This window comes from Mustela nigripes, chromosome 7 (assembly GCF_022355385.1).
Source record: "Mustela nigripes isolate SB6536 chromosome 7, MUSNIG.SB6536, whole genome shotgun sequence".
NCBI classification, from domain to species: Eukaryota; Metazoa; Chordata; class Mammalia; order Carnivora; family Mustelidae; genus Mustela; species Mustela nigripes.
The window spans coordinates 15234931-15253806 of record NC_081563.1 but is presented as its reverse complement, the minus strand read 5'-3'; the positions used below and the strand labels follow the sequence as shown (position 1 = coordinate 15253806).

General features: G+C 38.4%; 2 protein-coding genes across 4 annotated transcripts in view; one reads left to right on the top strand and one right to left on the bottom strand.

Moving 5' to 3' along the window:
- Window positions 1–4671: 4671 nt before the first annotated feature.
- On the bottom strand, window positions 4672–9175 carry LOC132022295 (uncharacterized). Its single transcript, XM_059407606.1, has 3 exons — window positions 9089–9175; window positions 8106–8808; window positions 4672–4854 (listed from the first exon to the last, which is right to left on the bottom strand). The coding sequence occupies exons 1-2, from the start codon at window positions 9173–9175 to the stop codon at window positions 8134–8136; spliced, it is 762 nt and encodes a 253-aa protein (XP_059263589.1). The 3' UTR covers window positions 4672–4854; window positions 8106–8133.
- The window catches only part of LDAH (lipid droplet associated hydrolase), a 107636-nt gene continuing 97278 nt past the window's right edge, over window positions 8519–18876 (top strand). Inside the window, exon 1 of one of the 3 annotated variants that reach the window (XM_059405205.1) lies at window positions 8519–8575. The gene's annotated coding sequence lies outside the window, so the exon portion shown is untranslated. Of the gene's footprint in view, window positions 8857–18876 lie in introns of all 3 variants that reach the window. The other 2 variants (XM_059405204.1, XM_059405206.1) reach the window with 2 other exon arrangements.

Sequence of the window (18876 nt, the reverse complement as noted above, 5' to 3'; positions counted from 1 at the left end):
CCCCAGTGATCCCATCCGCGAATCCATCTCCAATCCAACAATTCTGTTTGCTTCTTATTGTTAAGAGTCTTTCACGGTTTGCCTCTCTCTCTGATTTTGTCTTTTTTATTTTTCCCTCCCTTCTCCTATGATCTTCTGTTTTGTTTCTTAAATTCCACATATGAGTGAAATCATGTGATAATTGTCTTTCTCTGATTGACTTATTTCCCTTAGCATAATACCCTCTAGTTCCAACCATCTAGTTGCAACCATCGTTGCAAATGGTAAGAGTTAATATATATATATATATATATATATATATATATATATATATATATATATATATATATAACATATTCTTTATTCTTTATCCATTTATCTGTCAATGGACATCTGGGCTCTTTCCATGGTTGTGGACATTGCTGCTATAAACATTAGGGTGCAGATGCCCCTTCGGGATCACTATGTTTGTATCCTTTGAGTAGCAGTGCAACTACTGTGTCATAAGGTAGTTCTATTTTTACCTTTTTGAGGGACTTCCATACCGTTTTCCAGGGTGGCTGCACCAGCTTGCACTCCCACCAGCAGTGTAAGAGGGTTCCCTTTTCTGCACATCCTCCCCAACATTGATTGTTTCCTGACTTGTTAAGTTTAGCCATTCTGACTGGTGTGAAGCGGTATCTCATCGTGGTTTTGATTTGTATTTCCCTCAGAAAAGTACACTATGTAATAAAGCCGAAGTCATGAGTCCTCGGGGCTGAAATTTTATTCTCCATTCTATTTTGTATCTTAATTTTTGTCCTTGCTGTACTGTCTAAAACAGAGTTTCTGCAATCAGTTTAAGTGGCAATATTATAATACTCCAGTGGTAAAACATAAATCTTTATTGTTGTCCTAGAAGCCCCAGATTGGAACCTGGAGGATGTAGTCAGCTAAATCCATTTTAGAGAAATTGGAGAAATTTAATAAAGACTAGGTAGTAAAAAGATATTACAGAGTTATTGTTAATTTTATGAGGTGTGATAATGCTGTTGTCGTTCTATTCTTAAAAGTCCCTATCTCCAAAAAAAGGCCTTATGTATTAGAGACTCATACTAAAATATATGAGGTTAAAATAATATGATTTCAGGAATTCACTTTTAAATTTCCCAGCAAAAAAATAAAGCAAATAAACAAACTACAGTAATGTGAACATAATGTAGATGTAGTGAGTGCTGGATTCTAGATATGTTCAAGGTATCTCAAAAGCCCAGGAGTCTGATTCTGCCTGGGAATATGAGAGCAGTATTATTTGTGTGTTGGAAGATGTGTAAGACCTTTCTGGTCTATTTGGGATAGGGTTACCAGGGAAGGTAATAGCATTCTAAACAGAGGGCCTGGGATATGTAAGAGTACACAGGTTTGCAAGAGGATTTTAAAATATACATGAAGGAGCTCAGGGCAATTTTTCAGTAGAAAATGTGTACCTTTAAGGTAAAAAGGGTTATTTGTCTGATTGTGCAGAGTTGAGACTGAGTCAACTTTTCTCCACTGGATCATGCCATTCCAGACCAACTAATTTTGTTAAATTATCTCCTCATCTAGAATGCCATTTTCTTTTTTCCTTTATGAAAATACCAACTATCTTTCAAGACAGAACTCAAGAATACCCTTCAGTCAAAAGTTCTCCCTACCCAATTTATCATCCACTAAATTCCCCCTCTTCCGACTTGAGAGCAGGCTATTCAATGTGGCGTTTGATAATGAGCTCCTTTACAATATCAGTATAGTTTTATGTGGAATCATCTCATTCCTTGGCTAGAAGAAGTTACCTCTAACCAAGCCTAGGACAATTTTTAAGATCTTGTTGGACTCATCTATGGGGCATTTCCCTAAACACAGGCAGGGAGAGGACCAGATATGAGCAGTCAGAAGTCCATGCATCCATTCAATACCCATAGATGCTCTTTGGGGTTGATATCTCTGTTTTACCTTGTGGGGGGGAAATCCCCCAGAAAGGGAAAATGAATATGATTCCCTGACATTTCTGAAATGTTACAAAAATGGGTAATACCAGAACTAAAAGTTGAGATGCTCTAATAATATTGGAATTTCAAGATTTCTTTTAATTTTTTGTTTGACTTTGTCCATTTCACTCAAAATTTCTAAAGAAAATCATGAATTAAAATGGAATCTAAGAATGGATTTGAACTCTAAACTAACAATGTGATTACATTTTGTTTCTCAGGAACTAGGCTATGAAAAGAAAGTGCAAGCACAAGACTCTTTTAAAGGTATCTAAATCCAAGAAGGCAAGATTTAACAAAGAAACCCTAATATAGGGCAAGAGAATAGTTGACATTTTCGTTCTTCTGTTGTGTGGTACCCAGGCTCATAGTGGGCAGTATCTTTGATGGATAATTCAGAGAGTTGAACTGTAGGCCTGGGCATCATTAAATCTCTTAAATATGTGAGTTTGATCAGTTTGGGTTGAGTATAAAATGGTTTTGCAATTTTTAAGGTCACAACATACTGCCTTTTTAAGCTATAAACTTTAAAAAACTAACACATATGGCTAAGCCCAAAGAAAACTAAATATTAGAGAAAAACATGTATCAGCTGAGTCAGTTGGCTTTCTCTCTGTGGAGACTGGAAACTTGTCAAAAGTCACATCAAACGGGAATATTCAGCCAACAGCAGGACAAAGATGCAATGAAGGAGAAACGTTTGGTGGAAGTAAGAGAAGGGATAGTATTTTGGCAGAAGCTGACACTCTGAAGCTTGAAATCTACCTGGTTTAATATTATTCCCTTGTTTACAAAACAGAAATGATCTAAGCCTTTATTTAGTTGGTATATTCCTTTACTATTGCTGCTGCCACAAATTACCACAAATCCGTGGCTTAGAACAATACAAATTTACCATCGTACAGTTCTGGAGGTCAGAACTTCAAAGTCAATTTCACTGGCCAAAATCAAGATGGTGGAAGGCTTGTGTTCCTTCTGGAAGATGTAGGGAAGCACCTAGCTCCTTGGTTTGTCCAGCAATTGGTTGCCTGCATTCCTTGGGTTTTGGCCCCTTCCTGCATCTTCAAGTAGGCAGCATAGCACCTTCGGACCTGTCTCTCTGATTTGGAGTGTTGTTTCCACTTTTGCATCCTCCTCTCTGATTCTCACCCCCTCCAATCCCCTCTCCTATGGCCCCTTGGGATTACATTAGGTCCACCTGGATAATCCAGGATAATCTCCCTACCTTGAGATCCTTAACACATCTTAATCACATCTACAAATTCCTTTCTATCATGTAAGGTAGCATGTTCACCCGTTCCAGAGATTAGGACATGGACATCTCTGAAGAGCCATTTTTCAGTCCACTACAGTTTGATAGATGGGTGATATGGGAAGACATTTTGATGGACAAAAATTTCCATTCTTATTTTACTAAAGAGTTTCCATTAAAAAATTTAAAAAGAAGGAATAATTTGTAAAAGTAGCAATATGATTAGCTCACAAAAGCTTACTGAATGGAGCCATTAGTTTCTGAGGAATCCAATAAAATGGAAACTTACAGTACTCTAAAGGAATATTCATGTGTAGCTAGTCCCAAACTCTATTTTGTCTTTAATATTAGAGATAGTTGAACTACATGTCTCATATTTTCTTATTTTCACCAGTCCTGACATTAAAAGTGTCTTTATGATACATCTTTATATATATATATATATATATATTACTACATATATTGTATGTATATTATATAATATATATATTTTTAAATATTTTATTTATTTATTTGAGAGAGAGAGATCACAAGTAGTCAGAGAGGCAGGCAGAGAAAGAGAGAGAGGGAAGCAGGCTCCCTGCTGAGCAGAGAGCCCGATGCAGGACTCGATCCCAGGACCCTGAGATCATGACCTGAGCCAAGGCAGCGGCTCAATCCACTGTGCCACCCAGGCGCCCCTATGTTATATATTTTTTAAGACTTTTATTTTTAAGACTTTCAGGGTCATTCACCATATATAACATAACTGCAACTTCAAATGTTTTGTTGTAATCCATCACTATGATCCTTTAATTCCCCTCAATGAAACCACATCATAAAGACACTTTTAATGTTTATATATATATATATTATTTATAAATATATATTTATATATAAATATATAAATATATATTTATTTATTTATAAATATATAAATATATATTTATAAATATATTTTATTTATTTATTTATTTATTTATTTATATAATTTTTATATTGTTGCTGGCCCAAACATCTAAATGTTGATGTGTGCCAGATTTTTAAAAATTCATTCTCTTTGTAAGCCCAGTGCGTCTTTGAAGGCCATGTTATCAGTGAACAGTCCTTTAGCAAGAATTTCCAAGTCTCACAGCTCAAGTATTCTGGCTCTTAGGACCATCTATCTCTTTACATCTCTGCATAATGAAATGTCAACTGAGATAGGATAGCTATAATATAAGAGTTAAATATGGCTTTGTCAATGGTTTAGCTATTTGTTTTTAACTTGTGCTTAAAATAAATCATTATATGGATCAGTTTTCTTGATCTAAGGTGTTTGAAAAAGGCTGCATGAAACAATCATATGTTCACAAACTTTCAGAATTACATATACTAAAAAATTTACAAAGTCAAAAATTCACTATTAGAGTCAGTGGGAAACCACAATTCAAAAGTTAACTGATATTTATGACTAGTGATTCTATTTCTAGAACATATATTGGAATAAATTTTAGTTGTCTTCTACAGTTAGAAAAAAATGTTTATTTTCTTCTATTTCTTTTCTCTTTTTCTTCCTCTTGTTTCTTTTTATATAATCTTCAATCTCCATATTTTAGTTCAAAGTGTGGGGGGGTGTCAACCAAGAGTTTCAACTTCCTGTGCAATAGAAAAATGAAGAAGAGGAGAACATATTTTACTAGTAAGTACGGGTCCTTCTAACAGTTTTCTAACATCCACCAGAAGAGTTCTTTCCTGTCATAAATATCTAAGTGCCATACTTTTCTCTGTTTCATTCTCATTACTATTGTGGGTCCTCCCCACAAAGTGTCTCTACTCTCTTACCTCCACGAAAGGGTCCTCAACAACTGTGGCAGTTTCTAGGAGTTATCTTCAAGGGTCCCTACATAGCTGATCTGGGTCATATCAAAAAAGCAATCATTTTTCCTCTCCTTCTCATCACTGACACTGCCCATTAAGTTCCAAGAGGCTCTGACACTACCTCCACTACAGCTCCCTCCTTGTAAGGGCTGCATGTGGTTGACAGTCCTCTGAAATCACTTCATATCCATGGGACACTGTGCAGAGGCCTCTCTGAGCTCAACAAGAGACATATTTCCTTGGTACTATACACTGCTTCAGTAGTTCCTGAGGAGTATGGCCTTGGGATCCCCAAATCTCTCACAGATTATGTGGGGGAAATTACTTCTTTATGCTTCCCCCTATAATCTTTCTCTCTATGATACTCAAACATAAATTAAAATGGATAGGGCTAAGAGGAGACCATTTATCTGAGATCATCATCCTGAACTCTGTCTTGAAATTATATAACATTTGGCACAAAACCCAGCACATAGTAAATGTTCAGTAAGTGCTAATTGACAAAAGTCTCTCCTTCTGGTAATTTACGTTCCTTGGAGCTCTATACTTAGCCTATTCAACCTAAGCTAAGCTTTCTTTCCATAAGTTATTCCTTGCCACCCACTCATGAGGTTAAGTAATCGGAAAACCTTGCACAGCATCTTTTTGTGGACATTCTTTCATCTGTGAAATGTGAAGCCAGCTCCTCCCTGACTGCCTAACCTAACTGAGCCACTCTCTTTCACATTACCATTTTTTTTAATTTTTAAAGACTTATTTATTTAAAGATTTATTTATATATACTCAAACATTGATTTATTTATTTTAGAGAGAGTGTGTGTGCATGAGAGGGGGCAGGGGGAGGGTAGAGGAAGAGGGAGAGAGAGAATCTCAAGCAGACTCCCCACTAAGTGCAGAGCCCAACAAAGGGCTTGAACTCACAACCCCAAGATCAGGATCTGAACTGAAATCAAGAGTTGGAGGCTTAGCCAACTGACCCATCCAGGCGCCCCACCATTTAATTTTCTTTTATTACTTTATTTCCTACTTTCTCATTTTTTGTTTGTTGTCCTTCGAGAAGGCAAAGATCCTTCCGTTTTGTCTCTAGCATCTGAAACAATACCTAGCACATAGCAGCTATATATTCAAAAAAATATTTCATGGAACTTCTGTTGTGAATGCTAGAAGTGATGACACTTATACATAGTCTTAGGTAAAAATGACTATAAGTCAAGACCATCACCCTCCCAGGAAACATTGTCTCTATGCCCATCATATGGTGCCCAGCCAGGAGAAGTGTGACCTGAAGAATAGCAATAGTAGCAGCATTATCTCTGAGTTTGAAATGCAAATTCTAGGTCCCACTCAAGAACTACTAAATCCCCACCCTGAATCTGTTTTAACAAACTCTCTGGATGAATCTTATGCACATTAAGGTTTCAGGGGATAATTAAGGTTTTGAGGATAATTCTAGGAAAAAGATGATTTGATTTCAAAATATGCAGCTCTTCAAATAAATTAATACATGCATAAGAACATTAACACTCTTTACTCAAGGATTGTATACAGCATAATTTTCAGGGCAATCTCTGTCTTAATTAGACCTGAAAAACAGTGTGGAAGAAAAGATACTCATATGAAAACTCCGTAATACCAGTTTACCTGGAACACATGCCAAACAGATCCTATGGGCCTCACAGGGTGCTACACTCTACTACTTGAGTGGAATCATTTAAACATAGACTTATTGAATGCTCACCATATCTCACACTCTTTTCTAGACCTGAGGAATACAAAGATAAAAGAAGGAAGGGGTACTTGTTCTCTGGAATCTCACAGTCTGATGTTGGAGACAAATAAGCACCGTAACAGAAGAACACAGGTGGTGAAACAGGACTATAAAAGAGGGACCTCACCCCACCTGGGGGCACCAGGGAATGTCATGCCAAAGTGAACCTTGCATCGTGTGTTAGAGTTAGTCAGAGTAAATGGAGGGATAAGGAAAGGAACCCCAATAAAGAGAACAGTGTGCACAAAAATATGAACGCTGTATGGAAGAGAGATTGGGCATTCCAGAAACAGCAAGGAGAGAAGATGTGGAAAACAATGAGGCTGCTGCAAGTAACCCAGGAGTAGAAGAGGAAGAGCTTCAACAATAGCAGAAGTGGTGGGAATTCATCCAAGCATGATGTACAATACAGAGTTGTAGAATCCAGCTTTGCCAAGTGACTTTGGGCAAGTTAATTTCTCTGTGCCTTATTTTATCCTTCAAATAAAAACGGCAATAATAGAGTGGTCATCACTCTAGAAAGATAGTTTTTAAAAAAAAAATGATTGAACTCCCTTGCTTATGTTTTCTGGCATAGGCTTATTGAAGGAAATCAGAGACATAAATCACTTGAGCAGTGCACCACAAAGGCACCAGCATGGATTGAAAGGCTGCATTAGTGAAACATGTGGATTGAAATGCACACATTGAGTCGTACATTACTAATGAGAGAGAATACCTTGAATGCGTAATGCCATTGTAATGTAATCATTCATTTACATTCATTTATTTTGTGTATTTGTTTTTCCAGACTCTGTGGTCACATGTTAATACTGACCTCATTGGGCTGCTATGAGGATTAAAAATGAGTTAATTCACAAAAAAAAAAAAAAAAAAAAAAAAAAAAAAACCCTCTTAGGCAGTGAGAGGCTTTTTCTAAACTCATCGTGTTAACTGTTGTATTAAGGAAGTAAAACTGAACTGAAAAATGGAAAGGTCATGAAGAAGAGGTACCAGTCCATGCCCAGGACTGGTGGTAGGGTGGTGCTTATCACTAAGGTTTGGAATACAAAAGGATCAAGGCTTCTTTCTTATCTGTGGCTAAGCTTCTACTCCTCTGCTTCTACGCCTCACTCCAAAACGACGTCACATTCACGACTGCACTTCTGGACAGAAAAACAGCGACCACCTACTACGTGGCAGGTGCCGAGAATGCCCACAGTTCACACGCCCCGTATGACCTTTGTCTTCACGGAGGTTGGGTGCGTTAAGTTCGAAATACCTCTGGCATCGCCATTTTCCACCTTTTGCTAAAACGCGGAGTAGCAGCGGCTGGCCGGGTTGCTGCTAGTGAAGGTCCGTGAGGATGCACTGTCCGGCGTCTGTGGGTAAGGGGCAGGGAGCCATACAGCCGTTAACGGAGGGGAAAGACCGAGCTTGGAGAAAGGCGTAAGGGCAGCAGTGTATCGGAGAGACTGAAGTAAAAGGGAGAAGACATTCGGATGAAAGGGAAGAGAAAGTCTCAGCACAGCCACACCCTTTCGACGGTCTCGCTGAGCCTGGAACACACGCCCCACGTTAAGTTCAAGGACCTCCCCACCCTGAACCCGTCGCGCGTCTAAACCGACCGCCTCCCCTCTGCGCAGCGCGGCGCGGCGCGGCGCTGTGACGTCAGGGTAGGCGGGATTTCCGCTCCCGGTGACGTCAGAGCAGGAGCGTTGCGGGAGAGCCCGCGGCTTCCCTGGTGCACCGGTGAGGCACGGCCCGCAGTGCGGGGGTACGACTTTGCGCGAGGGCTGACAGGAAGCGGGCGCGTGGGAGCCAGAGCCCTTGCTGTGTGTGGCTCCTCGCAGAGTCGGTGCTGCCCTGGGCCGGACGGTCCGCAGGGGCGTGAACAGCCGTGCTGCGACCGCTCGGGGTTCACCACCACTTCGGTGCTGTCCCAGCAGTCGCTCCTCTGGGCGCCGTACGGGCCATTGATACGGCTAAGTGCAGCCTGCCGGCCGGGCGTCTCACAGCAGCCCTTCGGAGAGGTAGGGGCTGGGATACGGGGCAACTGGCCAGCAGGAGTGACGAGGAGGGGCCAGAGTCTGGCCGGGGGCTCCAAAGAACAGAGTTCTGGTACCAGCTTAGCCTCCGACCAGCCCTGGACAAGTCACTGTCTTCGCTCCGTGCATCGGTTTCCCCACTTGCCCATCCGCGGGGTCATGAAAGACTCTTTTGGTTGAATCTCAGGATTTTCGTAGGATCAGCCTCCTCCCTCACGCCTCTCCCAAATTCGTTACACCAGGTACCCTTGAGAATTGACTCGTGGGCCAGTCTCTGGACTTGACACGCCGCCTCTGACCCCATGGTTGCTGTTCCGCCTTGGATGCTTAAGTATCTTTCTGCGGCGTTGGAGCGCCTTGGTCGCTCAGTCGGTTGAGCACCCACTCTTGATTTCAGCTCAGGTCATGATCTCAGGGTGGTAGGATCCAGCGGGGAGTGCAGCTCTGAGCTCAGCGCGGAATCCGCTTGAGATTCTCTTGCTCCCTCTGCCCCTCCCTCTGCTCACGGGTTCTCCGCCCTCTCTAAAATATATTTTTTAAAGTATTTTTCTGTGGCACCAAGGTCAGAACCGAGCTTGTTCCCCTGAATTTAGAGTGCAGCATGTTGGGGAAATCACAGGCTTCCAGTTGCCTCTGCCACTTGCCCTGCATTGTATTTTACAGAAGGCATCTGTGCCTCAGTTTTTCTCACCTCTATAAAATGGGATACATCAATATCCATTTGTTAATATTGTTTTATTCACTGAGGTAATTCATATAGCACTGAAACAGTGTTTTACACGCAATAAGCACTTGTGAAATCCCGACTGTTTCGGAATGACACACCCATACCCACAACTCTCTAGATCTTTGCACAGGCATCGGTACTCACAATGCTTTACAATCACCCTTCACCCTGGGACCTTAATTGTATAAACTTTCACTCTTGAGTTTTTTTATTTTTCCACACAAGGTAGGATGAGACATGTATTCTTTGATTCACAAATTCATTTTTTCCCTCAGGAGTAGTAACGGGACACCTGCCTTGTGTCTAGTCGGCCGACCCTGGAACAGTTCATTGTCTAACATTGGACCGGTAGTTCTTAGCCACTTTCATTCTAAGAACAGATCCCTGTGGAGAAAGTGACAGGTGTAACAAAAAGAAAAAAGAAGCCCAGAAAAGTTAGGAAAATCTCTGGAATCTTTTTTCATGAAAGTTTGTTTTTAAACTTCTTTCTAAAACTATAAATAAGAATGTCTCTTTTGGACTTTTTTCCCCTCCATTTTTCCACCTAAAGGTAAAGAAGGCTTAAAGACCTATGGCCCTCTTCCCAGCATAGGTACATATATGGGGGGGGGGGGGCAATCAAAGCAACACTGTAGGTGCGCCTCTAAAGTTGGCGTTTATGTTAATAACTTAGACCTTTGTAATAGGTGCTTTTCTTTTTCTTTCCTAAAAAGCCCATCCTCTTCAGCATTTTCTCGTTTATAGTACTATTATGTTTAGAACATAATATTTAGAATATTGTTAATTCTGAAATCAACTTTAAGTGTACTTCAAAGGAAAATTAGCATATTACTTTTAATGAGTGTATTTAATATATAAATAGAACAGTTCGTACAAATTTGTAGAATTCTTGTTTTTCACTGATGTCCAGAAGCTGACAGCTGCTTTCTGAGACATTAAAAAAATTATTTTGTGTGTGATTACAATACAGTTTGAAGTCATAGTGGATGGCTTAAAATTCCCAAAAGAGTTATGAAAAAAAATTTTTTTGCCTTTTTCAAGAAAAGGGAAAAGATAATTCTGCAAGTTTATCATGAGTGTCATACATGCTTCAGTTTTGATATTTCCTCAGTGAGGGTGATGGACTTTATATTCATCATAGAAGTTTATCCAGTTACACAGGTTGAGAAGAATCTCACTGGAGGTTAGTATGCAGTCATTAAAATAGCAAAATCTAATGAAATATAAAATTTAAAAAAAAATTATAAAATTGCTGGCCTCATGGCCACTTATCAAGCAAGAGCAAGAAACTGTTGCTCAAATTTTGGTATAATGTGCATCGTGCCTCTTCCTTCTCTGACTTTCCCTTACGATATTATGCTATTTTTTTCTTTGGATTCTGCAATTTCAGAGTGATATGTGACTGGAAAATACTGGAATAGGAGTCAGAAGGCTATAGAATTAATTTTGCCATTTAAAAGCCCTATAATCTTGGACAAATAATATTACAGCCGTTGTCCTGCCTGTTTTGCAGGCATTGTTAAGGTCAATTGAGAAGGATGAGAATGTACTTCACAAATGAAAAGAACTACCAAAAAAAAAAAAAAAAAGTGGTTTTGTTGCTATTGGTGAGATGATCATCAAGTCAACATAGAAAACGATTACTTCTCCAAATATGTTATTTGGAGAAAGATGGAATAGATACAAATCTAATAGTTATAGCAGACTAAAAACGATTCTGTTCATGCATCTGTATTATGTGTTGATTCTCAGCAGTATATTTTGAAGCTTACATGGGTTGTGTGGTAAGATTCCCCCAAGTTTTTCTCTTTAATTCCCCTTAGAGCAATTGCAATTAAATAAATACATGTGTAGTTTTAATTTTCTTATTTTGAAATAATTATATATTAACAGGAAGTTGCAAAAAAAATGTACAAGGAGATCCCCATTTGCTATTCAAATAACCTTCCCCAATGGTAGCATCTTGTATAACTATAGTACAATTTTAAACTCAGAAAGTTGGCATTAATATATCCACAGAATTTACTGAGATTTCCCCCACTTCACAAGCACTCATTTGTGTGTGTATACACGTATATAGCTCCATATAACCAACCATCTCATCCCACCCCAATCCCTAACTGCTGGCAATACTAGTCTGTTCTCCAACTCTACAATTTTGCCTATTTCAAGAGTGTATGTAGTGTAAACCTAATCATATAGTATATAAATTTTTTTGAAATTTCCTTACATTGCATAATTCCTTTGGGATCCGTTCAAGTTGTTTAGTGTGTCAATAATTTGTTTCTTTTTGTTGCTGAGTAGTATTCTGTGGTATGATCGTACCATTTTTAACCGTTTCACTTGTTGAAGGACATTTGGGTTGTGTCCAGTTCCAGGCTATTACAATTACAACTGCTATGAACCTTTAAAGTTTTTGTGTGAATATGTTTTTATTTCTCTGGGATAAATGCCCAAGAATGTAATTGCTGGGTCATATGGTATGTATTTAGTTAATTTATATGATCATATGCTTTTTCTTCTTTAGCATTTTGATATGGTGGATTATATTGATTAATTTTTGAATGTTAATCATACCTGGAATAGGTCCCACTTGATCATGGTATATAATACTTTTTATACATTGCTGGATTCTTTTTGCTAATATTTTGTTAATATATAGATATGAGAGATACTGGTATATAGTTTTCTGTGTGCTGTCTTTGGTTTTGTCTTAATCAGCATACTAGTATTCTTTAGAGTCTTTAGTGGTAAACCTGTATTTCATGTCTGATATTAGTAATTTGTGCCTTCTCTCTGTCTTTCTCAGTGAAGTTATATTTTTTTATTGGTCTTTAATTCATTTTTCTCTACTTCCAATTTTATGATTTTTGCTCTGATATTTTTCACTTTCTTCTCTGCTTGCTTTAGGCTTATTTTACTTTTTTCTCTAGTTTCTTCATTATTCATTGAGACCTTTCTCATTTCTGATGTTAGCATATAGTGCTATAGATTTCACTCTCAACATAATTTTTGTTGCGACTCACGTGTTTTTATATGTTGTATTTTCATTTTCACTGAGTTTTATTTATTCTTAAAATTTCCTTTGAAACTTCCTCTTTGACCTGTAGATTATGTAGAAGTATGTTCTTTAGTTTCTGAGTATTTGGAGATATGTCTTGTCTTTCTTTTATCTTAAAGACATAAGCTATATGATTTTAATTATTTTACATTTACATATGTTGTATAACCCAGAATATGGGGTATCTTGGTGAGTGTTCCATGGGCACTTGGAAAGAAGGCCTGTTCTGCTGTTGTTGGATGCCAGTTACATGTCAATAACATCCTGTTGGTTGATACTGTTGTTCCATTCTTCCACACATTGTTGATTGTCTATCTAGTAGTTCTTTTCATTGCTGAGAGATTCCCAGCTATAACTATGCATTTTTCTCTTTTTCTTTTCAGTTATATTAGTCTTTGCTTTATGTATTTTGAATATCTATTGTTCGTTGCATATACAAGTTGTCTTTTGGTGGAGTGATCCTTTTATCATTATGACCTGTCTCTCCTTATCCACTTATTTTCTTTGCTGTAAAGTCCACTTTTTCTGACAGTAAGATAGCCAGTGTTGCTTTAAAGAAATAATGTTAGCACAATATATCTTTTTTCATTCTTTTATCTTCAGGCTACCCCATCATGTTTGAAATGAGTTTCCTATAGACAATATGTAACTTGGTTATATTTCTTTTTAAATCCTTAATACCAATCTCTGCCTTTCAACTTGTATAATTAGACCATTTATATTTAAAGCAATTATAGATTACTGTTAGGGCTTAATTCAGCCATTTTATTTTTTGTTTTCTGGTTTTTTCTCTTATTTCCTTTCTGTTTCTCTTTTCTTGCCTTCTTGTAGCCTACTTGAATATATTTTAGAATTCCATTTGGGGGCACCTGGGTGACTCATTCAGTTAAATGTCTGACTCTTGATTTCAACTTAGGTCATGATTGCTGGGTTGTGAGATCGGCACCCCCCACTGCCCATTCCTCTGTTGGGCTGCATGATGATCCTGGAGCTTGTTTGGGATCCTCTCTCCCCCTCTCCCTCTGCCCCTCCCTGCCCCACTTACACTCGTGCTCTCTCTTTCTCTTTGCCTCTAAAAAATACTCCATTTGACTTATTTATAGTGCTTTTGAGTTTATTGCTTAGTATACTGTTTTTTTAGTGATTGCCCTTGATATAGCAGTATATGTAAATAATGTCACATGGCCTACTAGCATTGATATTTTACCACCTCAAGTGAAATTGAGAAATCTTACATTTAGATCCTTTTACCCTCTCTACTTTTTATATGTAATTGTCATATTTCCTCTATATACATTGAACACTACATCAAATGATGCTATAACTTTTACTTCATCCATCAAATATAATTTAAGAAATTCATAAGGATAGTCCCTTATGTTAACCACTGCTTTTAATCATTCCATTGTTCTTCCATTTTTGAAGTTAAACTTTATTCACTTATTTCTTTCTGTTTGGAGAATTCCTAAGAATAGGTTTGTTAGGGACTGATTCCTTTAGTTTTTCTCCCTTTGGGATTATCTTTATTTCCTCTTCATTTCTGAGGGGTCATTTTTACTGATATGGAATTTGAGTTGACAGTTATTTTTCTTAAGTACTTGAAAAAATGTTGTGCCACATTTTCCTGGCCTTCCTGATTTCTAATGAGAAATCTGACATTCAAATTATTGTTCCCCTGTAGATACTGTGTCATTTCTCTATCTGCTTTTAAGATTTTTTTCCTTGTTTTGGTTTTCTGAAGTTTGACTATAAGGTGCTTTTATTTCTGTAGTCAAGAAGCTCCCATAAGTATGAAAATTTATTAGATGAAAAATAATGTATTTTAATTCAATGGGGAAGAAAAGATGGTTTCCTTATTAAATGGTATTAGTACATGTAGCTCTCTTTCTGAAAGAAAACAATAGATACTTATGTAGGTGGATTAAAAGCTTAAGTGTGAACACTAGAATAATAAAAATGAAAATAAACATCTAGGACATTGTATGTAAAATACAGGAGCCAAGAAAAGGGTTGAGGGTCAGTGGTATACAAACTGCTCTTACAAGCCAATAAGAAAAAGATAAATAACCCATTTGAAACATGGGCATAGAATATAAATAGACAGTTCACAAAAGAAAAAGTTCAAAAGCCCAGCAAACATGAAAAGATGTTTAAATGCACTAGCTGCCAAGGAAATGCAAACTGAAGAGTGAGTTATTTTATTCTCCGAAGACTTAAAAATAGTGGTACCACTTATTAATGCTAGGATTACAGAGGGAAAAGATGCCTTCCTAGATTGCTAGAGGAAATGTGATTCTTACAGTCTTTTTGGAAAGCAATGTGGCAATACCAATTAAAATTCTACCAAGTAATTCCACACTTGGGAATCTGGCCATTAGAAACAAAAGAACTGGTATATATGGATATATGTAAAAACAGGGAGATTTAAGAGTAAAATTCATTACCAGCCCCTAACTTACTGTGACATTGTCCCAGTACACTGGGAACTAATTGAGAACCTGTCAGCGGGGAAATGGTCACATGAATTAGAGTGTATCCATATTATACAACCATTAAAAATAATGAATTAGAGTTATACTATTTGACTTGGCAGGGTTTTCATGTGTTATTAAGTATGAGAGCAAAATGCATTGAAGTGTATATAATATGCTCCTATTTATCAAACACTGACAACTCATATTTATCAAAATGTATATAGATGCTTATGTATATTTGTAATTATAGAAGAACGTGAGTTAATGACATGAGTTTCCAAGTGATATGCATGGAAGTGAAAAGAAGTAGAGATGAGGCATGTAAAAGATTAAAAAATAATCGACTAATTATAAAAATCCCAGCATATATTATATCTCATTTATCCATTCAAACAAAATTGTATATAAATAGATAGATAGAGATTTATGTAAAATTTCTCAAAGAACATGACCTCTGGAGTCATTCTGGGTTCAAATTCAGGCTCTACCACCATCCAGTTTACTAGTTGTTACATAATTTCCATAGTATCTTTCAGTCAGTTTTCTTCTCATTTGTTTTGTTGGGGTAGAGGGAGGAAACAATAGTATGCATCTCTTAAGATTGTTGTCAGGATTAAGTGGTACAACATTTATAAAGTGTTCAGCACAATGCCTGGTTTACAGAAAGTTCTCTTAAAATGTGAGTTCTTGCTATTTCCTTATCTTTCTTGCTCTTTGACACTTACATATTTTTAAAAATTCATTACCAGCCCCTAACTTACATGAAGCATCCCCCCGTGGCTTACAGGACTTTACATATCTTCTTAGTTCATGTATTTCAAATTGTTCCTTTTCATTCTTTTGCTGGCTTCTTTTTTTCTTGCTTAGGGATATCCCTCCCCACACTGCCCCCCAACCCCCGCATTCTAGCAGGAGCTGTCTGTCAAAGAATCTTTTGAGTTATGTGACTGGGTGAATAATGTACTCTGTGTGGTGACAGAGAAGTCAGGATATAGGGTCTGTAGAGTTGATTATTAAAACAAGATGATTTTTATTTTTGGCACTTATAAAAGTTTGATGCCTCTGTGAGGCACCCAGATAAAAACGCTTAGTAGTCAGTGTTGGGTCCATGGTCAAAGGAGCGAGACTGATACAAAGTAAAGGTCAAGCAAAGCTTTATTTCGCTCCAAGCATCAAGAATCAAACTGACTGGCCAGGGCTGTCTCTTGCAAAGAGGCAACCACCCTCTGCCTTACAGACTAGCTTTTAAGGGTAAAGGCCATGTGGTTGGGCCTGGCCATGCACAGGTGGCCAATGAGATTGTAACACAGAGAAAGCTGCACAGTCCTGCTAGGTCACACATAAGTGACTAAGTGAATTACAATTTACCCTATAGTAGATATCTGAACTGGCCTATCACCTTGGTCAGAATGGGCGCCCAAAAGGTACCCAAAGGGCGGGGCCTTATACTCCTTGGTAGCTAGGAGACACTATGCATCCCCACTGATTGAATACCTCCACCTGGTCTGACCCACCCTTGTATTTGGGCTTTGTTACCTGGGACTGGTTTCCCAGACTTGTTTTTAAGTAAGTTCCCTGAAGCGGGGTGGGGAGTGGGCAGGGGCAGGGGTAGGATGGAGCTGCTCTGGCTAAATAGGCCCTTACTTACAGTTAGTACTCAAAGGAAGAAGAGGACCCAAGGCAGAATCTTTGGGTTCAGGGAGTTAGGGAGGAAAGTGTTCTCATTTAGAATGGGGAGGCGTCAGTGAAGCCATAGTAAGGGAGCTCTTTAGGAAGGAGCTGGGCAAATCTTTTCTCTACTGTGACATTCTGGAGCTTTAGTTCTATGGCTCCCTCTGTTTTCTGGTCTTGTCCCTTATTTTCTTGAAACTTACTATGTTTGTAACTGAATCAACTTCCTTTCCTGCAACTAACTTCCCTTCCCTGGTAGTTCCTCTTTATGTGAGTTGTGCTTCCATTCTTCTCATATTTAGCATCAGAATCCGAGTCATCTTTGTCACATCCCTTCCCTGGCTTCTCATACAGACTCATTACTGAGACTTGAGTCTCACATTCACTCCTTTATTGCCACCCTCATTTCCTGCTTAGGTTATTTTGATATTTTCAAACTTGAGTGTAGTCATCTTTTTTTCCTGTCTTTCACTATCTTTTTAAAAGAACTACATCCTTCCCCATTTTATTTTTTTATTTAAATTCAATTAGCCAACGTATAGTACATCATTAGTTTCAGGTGTAGAGTTCAGTAACTCCTCAGTAACACAGAAGACCCAGTGTGCATCACATCACATGCCCTCCTTAATGCCTGTCCCCAGTTACCCCCTCCCTCCACCTACCCCCCTCCAGCAGCCCTCAGTTTATTTCCTACAGTTAAGAGTCTCTCATGGTTTGTCTCCCTCTCTGATTTCTTCCCATTCAGTGTTCCCTCCCTTCCCTTATGATCCTCTGCACTGTTTCTTATATTCCAGCTATGAATGAAACCGTATGATAATTGTCTGATTCACTTATTTTACTCAGCATAATACCCTCCACTCATCCACGTTGATGTAAATGGTAAGATTTCATCCTTTCTGATGGCTGGGTAGTATTCCGTTGTATGTATATATTCATATGTATACCCACACCACATTTCTTTTTTCATTCCTCTGTTGATGGACATCTGGGCTTTTTCTGTAGTTTGGCTGTTCTGGACATTGCTGCTGTAAACATTGGGGTGCAGGTGCTCCTTTGGATCACTACATTTGTATCTTTGGGTTAAATTAAATTATCTTTAGGGTAAATACCTAGTAATGTAGTTGTTGGGTCTTAGGGTCACATTTTAACTTCTTGAAGAACCTTCATACTGTTTTCCAAAGTGGCTGCACCTGCTTGCATTCCTACCAACAGTATGAGAGTTCCCCTTTCTCCACATCCTCGCCAACAATGGTTGTTTTCTGACTTGTTAATTTTAGCCATTCTGATGGGTGTGAGATGGTATCTCATTGTGGTTTTGATTTGTATTACACAAATTAAAAAAAACAACTTTCTTAGACAATTGTCTTTGATCTCACTGATAAGAGGAATTTGAAAAACAAGACAGGATCATAGGGGAAGGGAGGGAAAAATGAAACGAGAAAACCAGAGAGGGAGACAAACCATGAGACTCTTAATCTCAGGAAACCAACTGAGGGGTGCTAGAGGGGAGGGGGATGGGACAGATGGGGTGGCTGGGTGATGGACTCTGGGGAGGGTATGTGCTACGGTGAGTGCTGTGAATTGTGTAAGACTGAAGAATCACAGACCTGTACTGAAACAAATAATACGTTATATGTTCATTTAAAAAGATCATTTAGGTGTTGAGACCCATACATATGTGTGCATGTGCATATGTGTGTTTCACTTAATAGATATATATTCATTAACCTTTGAATGGCTTAATGAGTCTTGGCTACCAGCTAAAGTGTGATTTTATATTTAAAAACAAACAAACAAACAAACAGCCTTTATTACGTGGATGAATAAAGTGGAATTCTTTTTTTTTCTTTTTTTTTAAATTTCTTTTCAGCATAAAATTGTTTTTGCGCCACTCCCAGTGCTCCATGCAATCCGTGCCCTCCTTAATACCCACCACCTGGTACCCCAACCTCCCACCCCCCCGCCCCTTCAGAACCCTCAGATTGTTTTTCAGAGTCCATAGTCTCTCATGGTTCACCTCCCCTTCCAATTTCCCTCAACTCCCTTCTCCTCTCCCTCTCCCCTTGTCCTCC